At 40.8% G+C, this 12,443-nt stretch overlaps 2 protein-coding genes across 2 annotated transcripts; both read right to left on the minus strand.

Moving 5' to 3' along the window:
* Nucleotides 1-8,802: 8,802 nt before the first annotated feature.
* Nucleotides 8,803-9,842, minus strand: LOC145076452 (uncharacterized). Its single transcript, XM_079022320.1, has 2 exons — nucleotides 9,605-9,842; nucleotides 8,803-9,497 (listed from the first exon to the last, which is right to left on the minus strand). Exons 1-2 carry the CDS (start codon nucleotides 9,840-9,842, stop codon nucleotides 8,803-8,805), a joined length of 933 nt encoding a protein of 310 aa, XP_078878446.1.
* Nucleotides 9,843-11,037: 1,195 nt separating this feature from the next.
* Nucleotides 11,038-11,418, minus strand: LOC145076453 (uncharacterized). Its single transcript, XM_079022321.1, has one exon. The coding sequence runs from the start codon at nucleotides 11,416-11,418 to the stop codon at nucleotides 11,038-11,040; it is 381 nt and encodes a 126-aa protein (XP_078878447.1).
* Between the last annotated feature and the right edge of the window lie 1,025 nt (nucleotides 11,419-12,443).

Raw genomic sequence — 12,443 nt, forward strand, 5'->3', positions numbered from 1 at the left:
TCTTCATGTCTTGGGCCCCCGCAGCTATTCCATTGGCCCAGTTCGAGTCTACTCAACTTCTAGCCCATTTTTCTTCAAGATTTCTTCAATATGAGCCCAATTTACCTTCTCCAAATCACTCATAGCTTCCACAAACTCCCGATTATCAATCTCTGCACACTCGAAATGTAACATCCCTAAATCAGGTATACCTCCTTGGCCCTTCTTCTTTCATGAAGTTGTCAGTTTTAGCCCTTGAGTAGTTTGTGTGATGATCGAGTATGCTGGGCATAATATAGAGTACGTCGCGCGTACTCTTGAGCGTATTCATGACGTGGAGGTTGCCTAGTACGTGGGGCGTACCAGGCCCATAATGAAACCCTAATTCTAAGTGAGCCCCTATTTAAAGAACGTTATGGCCTTATTGTTGGCCACCATTTCCAGAAACTTGCCCATCCAAAACCCTAATCCTCGTTCTTGAAGCTTGAGAGTGCCCTTGAGAGCTTTTTGGTGTGTTCTTGAGCCATAAGAGTGGAGAGAAATCTTTGGAGAAGAAGGAGTAAGAGCCCAAGCACTTGGATCTGAGCTTAGCAGTGTGAGAAGCTTCATTTAGAGGTATAAAGCTTTAAACTTTCTTCCTTTTTCTGTTGTGTGTTCTTATATGGGATGTTTTAGGGTTTTTGTCCCAAACGTTAATGGCTTTGTGAGTTGATGAGCTCTAAGAACCTAGATCTGTCTCTTGCTAGTGTATTTCGTGTTATAATGTCATAAAAAGCCAATCTTGGTCATTAAGAGCTAACCATGCATGGGATATGGGCTTGAGAAAGAAAATGAATGAAGGTTTTGAGTGCTTAAGGCTAAACTAGCCATGCAAAGGCGTAAAGTCTTCGACTGTATAGATTAGGAGGCTGTAGGGGGTCCAGATCTGCATTTTGAGCCAAGGTCTTAACTGATTAAGACCATAAGTGAGGAAATAGTGAAACTGGGACGTACGCTAAGCGTAAATCCTAGTACGTGGGGCGTAGGGTTCAATTAGCCTGATATCAGCGTAGTGGATGAGTACGTCCAACGTAGGAATCTGGTACGCACAGCGTACTCGAAGGCGTTGACTTTTAGGGTTCGGTCAACAAAAATGGACTTTTGGATCCAAGAAGGGGTAAAATGGTATTTTACCCTTCTGTGAGAGCCTCGGGGGGGGGGGGGTGGTCTAGCTTAATGAGAGCTGTTATTCAATAAGAATTTCTGTTTATGTGTATTAGACGGAGGCTAGACCGGAGATTAGAGTCCGAGATTATTCTGAGATAGTTTGAGGTGAGTCTTTTCACTATACCTTACCTAGAGTGGTAATTATGTGTGACCGGAAGGTCGTATGTGCTTATATGTGATATGTGATATATGTGATATGCTATGTTATGAGTTGCATGTTTCGGATCGGAAGGTCGACATGGCTTGGACCAGAAGTTCATCATGGTTGGGCTGGAAGGTCAACAAAGTAGGACCGGAAGGTCAACAGAGCAGGACCGGAAGGTCATCATGGTAGGGTCGGAATGTCTACCATAGTTGTGGAGCCGGAAGGTCCACTGAGACACATTGGCCGGAAGGCATCATAGAGCTTTAGCCTCGAGTGGCTAATTTATATGCCTGTGGTATTTTAGGGAGCTCACCAAGAATTTGTGCTTACCGTGTTATGTGTTATGTGTTTCAGGTGCCTCAGAGGATCGCGAGAAGGCACCGACGTGATTGTACACACACTCGGGACATTGAGCTATGATTGTGGATCCTGGATTTGATATGATGTTTAGAAAACTTTGTTGACTATTATGGTGTTTTTTATAAAATGACATGTGTTTTATGAAATTGAAAATGAAAATTATATTTGAAAAATCATGTCGTTACACGAAAATTCTCCCGCACCTTGAAAATTTAAAGTTCAATTCTTCCAAGCCTTCAAGCAATTGACAAACACACTCCATGAATCACCTCCATAGACATCAAGCCCAAAGTCCTCGTTGTCCTCCAAGTCCAATCACCTCCCGTACATTCCACTATGCTAGTCTCCAAAAAATCTGCAATTATGCTCAGGAAACTTGAAAGTACCCGAAATGGTCATAAAATAACAAAAAGGAAAATATGCATGAAAATTAACTAAAATGCGAATGAAATGTGATAAAATAAACTATAAATAGAAGTAAATAAAATGAAACCATAAAATCACCCCAAGCTTAAACCTTACTTGTCCACAAGTAAGACAAGACCAAAATGAACTCGGGATGAACTATCTTAAGAAAAATAAAAAGAATGGATAGAACCGCAGAACCTGATCACCGTTAGTCAACATGGTTAGAATTGATCTTGTTATTATCTCATTACTTTTTCATCCGATGACAATGGGACCATAAACCACAACTAGGACAACTCCTCTAGGTGAGTAAGGAGGGATGGTCAGTTGCAGCCCCAATGGAACATGCAAAAAATGAAGAACATCTATAGTAGGGAGAAAGCAAATGGATGGGCTCGTATAGAGCTCTTCTTTTTTAAGTGCACACGCTTATCACGAAAGTTACATGATCTCACGTTTGTCAGCTACTCTCAAGTGTGATTGGGTTTTACCGCTTGGGCACCGTTGTAGGAATCAGTTCACTTAGTGTTGACCCAAACCTCCCGTAGTATCCAGCTCAACAATCTCTCTAACATCACCAATTTGCGAAAAAGAAACAACTCGATCTATATATAATAAGACAAACCTATATAAATGAATATCAAACATTGGGTGACCAAAATGAAGGAAAAGTTGTTCAATAATTAAACCGGTCCGTTATCTAAGATTATTGCGGTATTTTTTTTTAAGATTCGAATGTAATGCACTAACATATTGAATTTTTTCTTTTATCAGGAAAACGTTTTGAATCAAAATTTGGTTCCCAAAATTATGTAAGTGGAACCGAGAGAGTAACAATAATAATCAAAATGGTCTAAGTGTGAAAATGACCATGTGTGGAGCGTAAATATGCAAGATCCTTTTCAAACTTGTGATTTTTCAAAAATAAAGAAAATGCCCAAATGTGGGCTAAAAGACTCTTTAAAATCCTAAGTAAATCTAAAAAACAATATGGTGATGTAAAGAGACCGGATATGGATTCTACTCGGGTACAAGCACCAGTGCTTCATCCTAACAGTTCAAACATGATCAAGTGTGATCCTCTCAGTGGCATGGACCGCAAGGCTAAGAACATCCATTGCTATAGTATATCCTACAGTTGTTAGTATTGCATGCATAATTCATTGTGAAACTACCTGGCCATGATCACTTACCCCTTTAAGCTTCCAGCATCTAATCCCATGTATGAAGTCCCAAGCTGCAGCTAGTGGTCCCGGTTCGATGGGTGAGATAGCAACCAAATCCTGAACAAATAATGATACAATAACTGTGAACCTGTTCCATGGTATCTAAGGGGGTGAGAATAAACATATAACAAAAATGCATGAATGCTAATGCCCTAAGCTAAGTGTAATGCAAAAATAGAAAATAGAAAAGAAGAAAATAAAATCTTTTTGGAATTTTATATAAAAAAAATAATGAATGCAAATTAGCTTAAAACTAAAATGAAATGCATCTTAACTAAAAAAAATGCCTGAAAAATTAAAAGTAAAAGGAAATTCCCCACCCCAAGCTTAAGAACAAGCATTGTCCTCAATGCTTAAGGAAAAGCCGAAAATGACCTAAATCAGAGTGTCGGGCGGCGGAAAGTGTCCATGGCAGTAGTGGTAATCTCACATATCCTGGACTTGGCAGGAAGTGGGCGGGATGAATTGCTCCAACTGATCAACACGGACCACCACATCCTGGATACCTCGGGTGTTCTCCTGCGTCTGAGTATCGATGCGCTGAATGGTGGAGAACGTTGTGGTGAACTGGTCGAAGAAGTTAGGGGGGAAGTACGGTGGGATCTCGTGTCCCCCCTGCTGCTGAAACTGGTCATCTTCATCATCCACAGGAGGAGGGTAGTCGGATGGAATGGCCCATTGTTCGGGGTCGGTTGGTTCGAAACACCCTATATACTTGTGAGGAAGAATGAGGTATGGCTGATTATCAAGGTTCCAAATGTGACCACCGATAGATTCGCGGATGATTTTCATTTACCGGAGTGCGAGGATGTCAAGGTGTGGTGGTCTAGATGCAGTGAGTGTGATCATCCACCAATGAAAATGTCCCCGATGTCCATAGTGGTGAGATTGTAGCATTTGGTGAAGAAGAATGTTGCAAAATCCGGGTTGGGTCCGTTTTCGCGTGTTATGCACCATAGAAAGAATACTTCATCTTTAGAAATTTGACCCACTTCGGAGCGGACAAAAATGGTGCATGTAAGGACTCGGTGGGCCAGGCGTAAACATGGATGAATGATTGAGGAAGACTTGGAGGAAGATGATGTATATCGTGGTTCGTTTGTGATTTGTTGCCAAAAATGGTGTTCGTTAAAGGTGGCAGGCCAAGGATCCTGTTGGGAGTAAGTGTGGTCCACCGGGTTACCCATTAAAGCATCGACAACCCGAAATGGCAATGAGCTACTCTCTCCTTGCATTTAGAATGTGATGGTGTTCGTATTGTCATCAATGTGGAATGTTGAGAGGAATTCCAAAGTCGGATCAATGTAGGTTGCTGTACGATTATGAAGAAACCGACCCCAACCAATGTTGTCAAAAAGTGATTGAACACCCTCTAGCACTTTGAGAGCTTCAAAAGACTCTTTGTGGAGGAACTTTGTTGATTTGACCTTGCGCTTGTTGGAGACAAGAAAGTCATATGTTTTGCGGTGTTCACGATTCAACAAACGAAATGGGGGGTCATTGGATTTGCCTTTCGACCCACCCTTAGATGAACTAGGTCCGGTTTTGGCACGCTTAGACATTGACTCGAGATAAAATTTTGACAATAATAATAATATTCAAATCACACCAAAAACCACAAGGGTGACGATACAACTCCAACAACAAATGGGTATTTAACAAACAAATAATCAAGTTAAAGGAACGAGGGTACCCAATTTGCTTAAACCCGGGACGAATGGTGGAAGCGGAATTAGAACCACCAAAGAGAATCTCCAATGCACACCCCAAGCTTATGATTTTGCTCCGTGTTTGACGCTTGAATTGCTAGAACGACCGCACAAACGAGCTTCAAGGCGATTTTCCCGGTGACTAGGGTGGCGGCACTTGGAATCGGGCAAAAAATTTTGGTGAGTTTTTTTGGGGGAAATTGATATGTTTAGAAAGCCCTTGACGAGAGAAACAAAACCCCTTGCTCGAAATCCCCAATGGTGGCCGGAGTTGCTCGGAATATGCAAAAGAAGGTGGCAGTGGGTGGTGGTGGCACCCGGACTTCCGACCACAGATCGAACCAAATTTTGGGTGGGGTTTGTAGAGGAGGAAAAATGGGGAAGAATGGCGGTGGTTTCACGAGATTCCGACCTATAGAACTTTGGGAAATTGGATTTTTGTGAGAAGTGGGTGTTGATGTTCTTGAGCTGTAGAGAGAAAATGGTGGGATTTGTTAGGGTTTGAATAAAGAAGAAGAGTGGATGAAGTGTTTAATCCATGGTCAAGAGAGGTCAACAGCCGGTCAATGTTTGGTCAAATCATTAAAATTCTTGGTCAAATAAAGTCAAATGAGTCAACAACTAAAAATCCAGTCAACGACCAACAGGCGGGCTAGGCGCGGGCCGCATGCTGGCCGCGTCTAGTTGCTCGATCTCCTTTGGATGCCTTCTGAACCATTGCACGGGTGACTTGTGGGCCGCGGGATGGTCATGTTAGCTGAGTCGATGGAAAAAAATGCCAAGTGCTGATAACCCCAATGCGGGCTAGGGGCGGGCCGCGTCTAGTCGCCTCGAAATGTACTGATCCTTCACGCGGGCACAGCTCGGGCCGCGGGCTAGCCGCGCTTGCTGAACGTGACCAAGCTTGCTTCGTCTACGCGGGCCGCGGGCTCTCCTTCACACATTTCATGCGGGCCGCGGGCCCTTCCTTTGGGTAAAAAAATATGATTTTTCTAAAAGCTCGATTTCTAGGCCAAAATGATTCCTGTAAGGCCCGGTTCTGAAAATTTGATAAAAGTTTGAAAGAAAAACGGGAATAAAGATGAAATCTTTCAAAATTTTATTTTTTTTCAAAATCTTGAAAACGATTTTTAAAAAGATTTATTGAATTTGAGAAGGATGAAAGCATAGCTTTCCAAAAATGCCATTCTTTAACGTCTTTGGTGAGACGTCCTCCTTGCACACTTCAACACGTCGGGACATCCAAATGGATGATTTCAAGAGCATTAGCATTGAAGCCTTCATAAAATGGCTTCAAACGGTGTCCATTGACTTTAAAATTTTGTCCCGTCTTTTTCGCTCTAAATTTCCACCGCCCCATGGTCAAAGGTGTTTATCACAACAATAGGTCCAATCCATATTGACCTTAGCTTTCCCGGAAATAACTTCAATCGTGAATGGTAAAGTAAGACCCTATGCCTCGGTTCAAAATTGTTAAGGGTGATGGACTGGTCATGGAAAAGCTTCGTTTTCTCCTTATAAATCCTTGAGTTTTCCTAAGAGTCATTTCTTAATTCTTCTAGCTCTTGGAGTTGAAGCTTCATATGTCTTCCCATCTCATTAATATTGTAATTGGATTGCTTGACCGCCCAAAATGCATGGTGCTCTAATTCGACAGGGTAGATGACATGGCTTTCCAAAAACCAACCTAAAGGGGGACATTCCTATCGGGGTCTTGTAAGCGGTACGATAGGCCCATAAGGCATCATCAAGCCACAAGCTCCAATCCTTCCTTGTCAGATTCACTGTTTTCTCTAGAATACTCTTCACCTCACGATTTGAAACTTCCGGTTGACCGTTCGTTTGAGGGTGGTATGCGATTGAGACACGATGGGTCACATTGTACTTCTTCAATAAAGCCTCCATCATCTTGTTGTAGAAATGCGTCCCTCGATCGCTAATCAATGCCCTAGGCACATCAAATCTCACAAACACATTAGACTTTAAAAATTCGATAACCGTTTTGGCATCATCTGATCTTGTGGCTTTGGCCTCAACCCATTTAGAGACATAGTCAACCGCGAGTAAAATATAAACGTTGCCAAATGAGATGGAAAATGTGCCCATGAAATCAATCCCCCATATGTCAAAAACTTCACAAACAAGGATTGGATTTTGTGGCATTTGGTTCTTTTGTGAAATGTTTCCCGTCCTTTGGCACCACTCACAACTTTTACAAAACATATAACAATCGCGTGACATGGTTGGCCAAAATAGTCCACACTCAAGAACCTTTCTCAAAGTTCGGTTAGGTCAGAAGTGTCCCCCACAAGGAAATTCATGACAAAATTGCAAAATGGATTGATGCTCTTGTTGGGGCACACATCGCCTAATGATTTGATCGGGACAATGTTTCCACAAATAAGGTTCATCCCACACGTAATATTTTGCATCACTTTTCAATTTATCTTTTTGAGCACATATGAATGTGTCAGGGTACCATTTTGTGACCAAAAAGTTAACGATATCGGCATACCAAGGAATAGATTGAGTAAGGGAAAAGAGATGCTCATCCGGAAACTCGTCCCGCAATAGGAGGGGATTTTCATTTGAAGTGATCCGGCTTAGGTGGTCGGCAACAAGGTTATCGCATCCACTCTTGTCCTGAATTTCCAATCAAATCCTTGTAACAATAAGATCCACTTAATGAGTCTTGGCTTTGCATCTTTCTTCGTCATCAAGTACTTAAGAGCCGCATGATCCGAATAGACTATAACTTTGGTGCCAAGTAGATATTGCCAAAATTTCTCCAAAGCGAACATTATGGACAATAGCTCCTTCTCTGTGGTAGAGTAGTTGCTTTAAGCATTGTCTAGTGTCCTCGATGCATAGTAGATCACATGGGAGGCTCTTCCATTCTTTTGACCCAAAATGGCGCCGATAGCTAATTGCTTGCATCACACATGATCTCGAAAGGGAGATCCCAATTTGGCGCTAGTATGATGGGGGCGGATGTAAGCAATTCCTTGAGCTTGTCGATAGCTTCTTTGCATGCCTCATTAAACTTGAAATCAACCTCTTTTTTCAAGAGTTGGCACATTGGTGTTGTTATCTTTGAAAAGTCCTTGATGAGCCTTCGGTAGAATCCGACATGACCTAAAAAAGTTCGAACTTCCTGAACACATGTCGGGTAGGGTAAGCTTTGAATAACATCAATTTTTGCCTTATCTACCTCAATTCCTTTATTTGACATAATGTGACCCAAAATAAGACCTTGACTCACCATAAAATGACATTTCTCAAAGTTTAAAACCAAATTCGTTTCAATGCATCTTTTTAAAATTTTGGTGAGATTGGTCAAACATTCTTGAAACGAGTTCCCATATACCGTAAAATCATCCATAAAAACCTCAATTATGTTTTCAACATATTCCGAAAAGATATTAACCATACAACGTTGGAAAATGGCCGGGGCATTACACAATCCAAACGACATTCTACGGTACGCGAATGTGCCAAATGGACAAGTAAAGGTCGTCTTTTCTTGGTCTTCCAGTGTCACCGGGATTCGGTGAAAACCGGAATACCCGTCAAGACAACAATAATGTGATTTCCCAGCCAACCTTTCTAACATTTGGTGAATGAAAGGTAATGGGAAATGATCTTTTCTTATGATTGCATTGATTTTGCGGTAGTTAATACATACTCTCCACCCGTTTTGCACGCGGGTTGGGACCATCATACCTTTGTTGTTCTCGACCACCGTGATTCCCGTCTTCTTCGGTACCACTTACACCAGACTCACCCACTTGCTATCCGATATTGGATATATCATCCCTGCATCAAGAAGCTTCAATATCTCTTTCTTCACAACTTCCATCATAGGCGGGTTTGATCTCCTTTGTGCGTCCCGACTGGGGTTGCATTCATCCTCCATCAAGATCTTATGCATATAAGTGGAGGGGCTCAATCCCTTAATATACACGATTGTCCAACCCATGGCTTCTTTGTTCTCCTTCAACACCTTAAGGAGTTGATCTTCTTGACATTCGGTTAAGTGAGTTGAAATAATAACCGGAAGGGTTTCATTCTTTCCTAAATAAGCATACTTTAAGTGTTGAGGTAGGACCTTCAGTTCCAATTCGGGTGGTTGAACAAGGGATGGTGACAACTTCATGTGGGTTGGGGGCAACTCAATTTGCTTGACATCAAATCTTGTAGATTTCTTCACCTCTAAATTATTGACCAACCTCTCAACCTCCGGGTCCAAAGAATAAAGCTTTAATTGCTCTGCTAGCTTCCCACAATCAAACCGCTTGCTTAAAATCATTTTCAACACATCACTATTAGACAACTCGAACAATTCTTGGGTTATTAGCTCAAAAACATCAACAAAGTACAAAGATGAAACATCACTAGGATATCTCATGGCATCATAAATATTAAAACTTATTGTTTCACCATCAAACTCCATTGTCAAACTTCCTGCATACACATTGATCTTTGTCCTAGCCGTCTTCAAAAATGGTCTCCCAAGAAATTCACCAGAAAGACCAATTGGTTCACTTGCACTAAGACATCTTCCAAAACACCTCTAGGAAAGACACTTGATTTATCCGCAAGAGAGATTATGACACTGGTTTTACTTAAAGGCCCAACATTCAATGATTCATACACCGAATAGGGCATGCCATTGACAAAAGCGCCAAGGTCAAGCATGAGACTACTAAAAGTGACATCTCCAATCTTGCAAGGAACCGTAAACATTCTGGGATCTTTGCATTTGGGTGGAAGTTTCCTTTGTAAATCCGCATATGCGTTTTCATTCATTGAAATTTTCTCATTTCCCTTCAATTTCTCTTGTTGGTATAAACTTCTTTATAAAACTTTTCATATCTAGGGATTTGTTTGATGGCGTCAAGTAAAGGGATGTTTACTTCCACCTTTCGGAAGGTGTCTAAAATCTCTTTCTCCTCCATATTCTTCTATGAAGTTGCAAGTCGGGAGGGGAATGGTGGCTGAGTGGCTACTGGTGTTATGAGGGGAATAGTCTTCTTTGGAACTCCGACTTGTACATCGTTCTTGACTATAGGTTCTTCAATGGGAATGACTTCTATTTTTTCCCTCTTCTTCCCTTGGATTCTTCTTTGAACTACTCTCTCCGGTTTGTTTGCCACTTCTCAAGGTCACCACATTGACATTTGCGTTCTTTTCGGTTTGAGAAGGCAATTTTACACGGGACTCCAACTTGCTTATGGATGTAACTATATCTCCAATTTGTGCTTTAAGGTTGGAGATACTAGTTCTTGTCTCTTTTTTGAATTGTTGGCTACTAGTGGCTAAGGATTTGACAATGTCTTCAAGAGACATTCCGGAGCTACTCGGTTGGGATTGAGGAGGTTGTTGGTGATGACGTGGAGGGTGCGGTTCGGGTTGATAGTGTGGTTGTGAATGTTGGTAGTGAGGTTATTGTGGTGGGTAGGAAGGTCTAACCAATGCATTTTGGTAACTGTATGGTTTGTTGTGGTAATTTTGGAATTCTCCTGTGGCATTTACATGTTCCGCATCTTCTTGAAGAATGGGGCACATATCCGTAGGATGTCCCATTGTTGCACATATTCAACAAACCATCACTTGTGGAGTTTGTCCTATAGCTAACTTTTGAACAACGGATGTTAAATATTTGATTTGAGACTCTAGATTCGATGTTCCCACTTCAATGACTTTTTGTTGAGTTTCTCTCTTCATATCTTGGTGCGAGCCAAAATGTTGTGAATTGGCGGCTATTGTGTTGAAGAGTTTTCTTGTTTGTTGTGGAGTTTTGCTAAAAACATCTCCACCACTTGAGGCATCAACTAATCTTCTCTTCATTTGGCAGCAATCCTTCATAGAAGTGTTGGATAAGGAGTTGTTCCAGAATTTGATGTTATGGACAACTATAGCACAAGTTGTTGAACCTCTCCCAATAATCATGAAAAGTATTATTTTGACCTTGGCGGATTCCACAAATCTCATTTCTAAGACTTTAGACTCTTGAAGCGGGATAGAACTTGTCAAGAAAAGCTCTTGCCATGTCGGTTCGTGAGTTGATTGACCCCGGTGGAAGATAGAATAACCAATCCTTTGCTCTATCGTCCAATGAAAAAGGGAATGCCCTTAGCTTGATTTGGTCATCGGTTGGCCCTTGTGGATTCATACTAGTGCAAATAATGTGGAACATCTTTAGGTGCTTATGAGGGTCTTCATTCTCTAATCCATGAAAAGTTGGAAGGTGATGGACTAAACTTGACTTCAATCCCAAAACTCCTTCCAAAACGGGATAATTGATACCGATTGGAGTTTGTGTAACATCGGTTTCCATCATTTGCCTCAAAGTTCTTTTAGGAGCTTCTCCTCCGTCCGCCATTGCAATTGGTTCAATAATGGGTGGATTTTGTTGTAGGGTGGTGTTTCGGGGATTTCTTGGCGAGGTTCGGGACTAGACTCGGGTTCCGTGTCACTTGATGAAGCGGGTTCAACCTCCGGATCCACGTGAGGATTAGAAGTTTGACCACATTCTATTCTCTTTTCCTTCTCCAAAAACCTTGCTTCTTTTTCAATTTCCAGATTATAAATCAAAACATCTGTACGTTGAGATCTGGGCATAAAGAAACAAATTGATTAAAAATAAACCAATCACCGGCAACGACGCCAAAATTTGGTGGTTGTCGAGGCCAATAAAATTAATAACCCTAAAACTTGCACACTAAAATAGTGTATAGTGGTAAATGGATCGTATCCACGGATATTGGTTCAATTTTATAACTCTATGAAAATCTCTTTGTAAAATTACTTATAAAAATAACAATAAATTAAAAGGGGGGGGGGTTGGTTTTTTTAAAATACTTGAAATAAACTAGGATTAAACTAAGATTTAAATAAATAGTTTCAACAAAAACAAGAGTTTGATGTAAAATCAATAAAAGAAAGACGGTTGACTTGAGGTTTCTTAGTTGTTGACATGGTTAGAAAATCTCATAGCAATTTCCTTAGTCAAAGTCACCAATTCCATTAAGCATGTAATTAATGAAAGTCAACTAGCATTAAGAATTAAAAAGTCACCAAATCCAAGAGGAGTCAAAAGCTTCCACTACCATGTTGGAGAAAATGTTTTTATGATTGTGTGAAGTAAAACTAACACAAAAATCACTTGTTGCTTGCTAATTTGATGATCCTTTACTTAATCAAGAAATTTGTAACAACCCAAAATCGGGACCAAAATTTTTTTGTTTTAAAATATATTAGTTATAAAAATAGTCATCAGAAAACAGTATTACAATCCTTTAACATAAAGTCACAAGTCATAAGTCTCAAAAATCATTCCAGAAAATAGTGTAATATCATAGTACAAATCCCAAGTTCTCAAATGCGGAAATCATATGCAAGTGTGTG

The sequence above is a fragment of the Lactuca serriola genome, chromosome 9 (assembly GCF_051521515.1).
Source record: "Lactuca serriola cultivar US96UC23 chromosome 9, Lser_US96UC23_V15, whole genome shotgun sequence".
Lineage (NCBI taxonomy): Eukaryota > Viridiplantae > Streptophyta > Magnoliopsida > Asterales > Asteraceae > Lactuca > Lactuca serriola.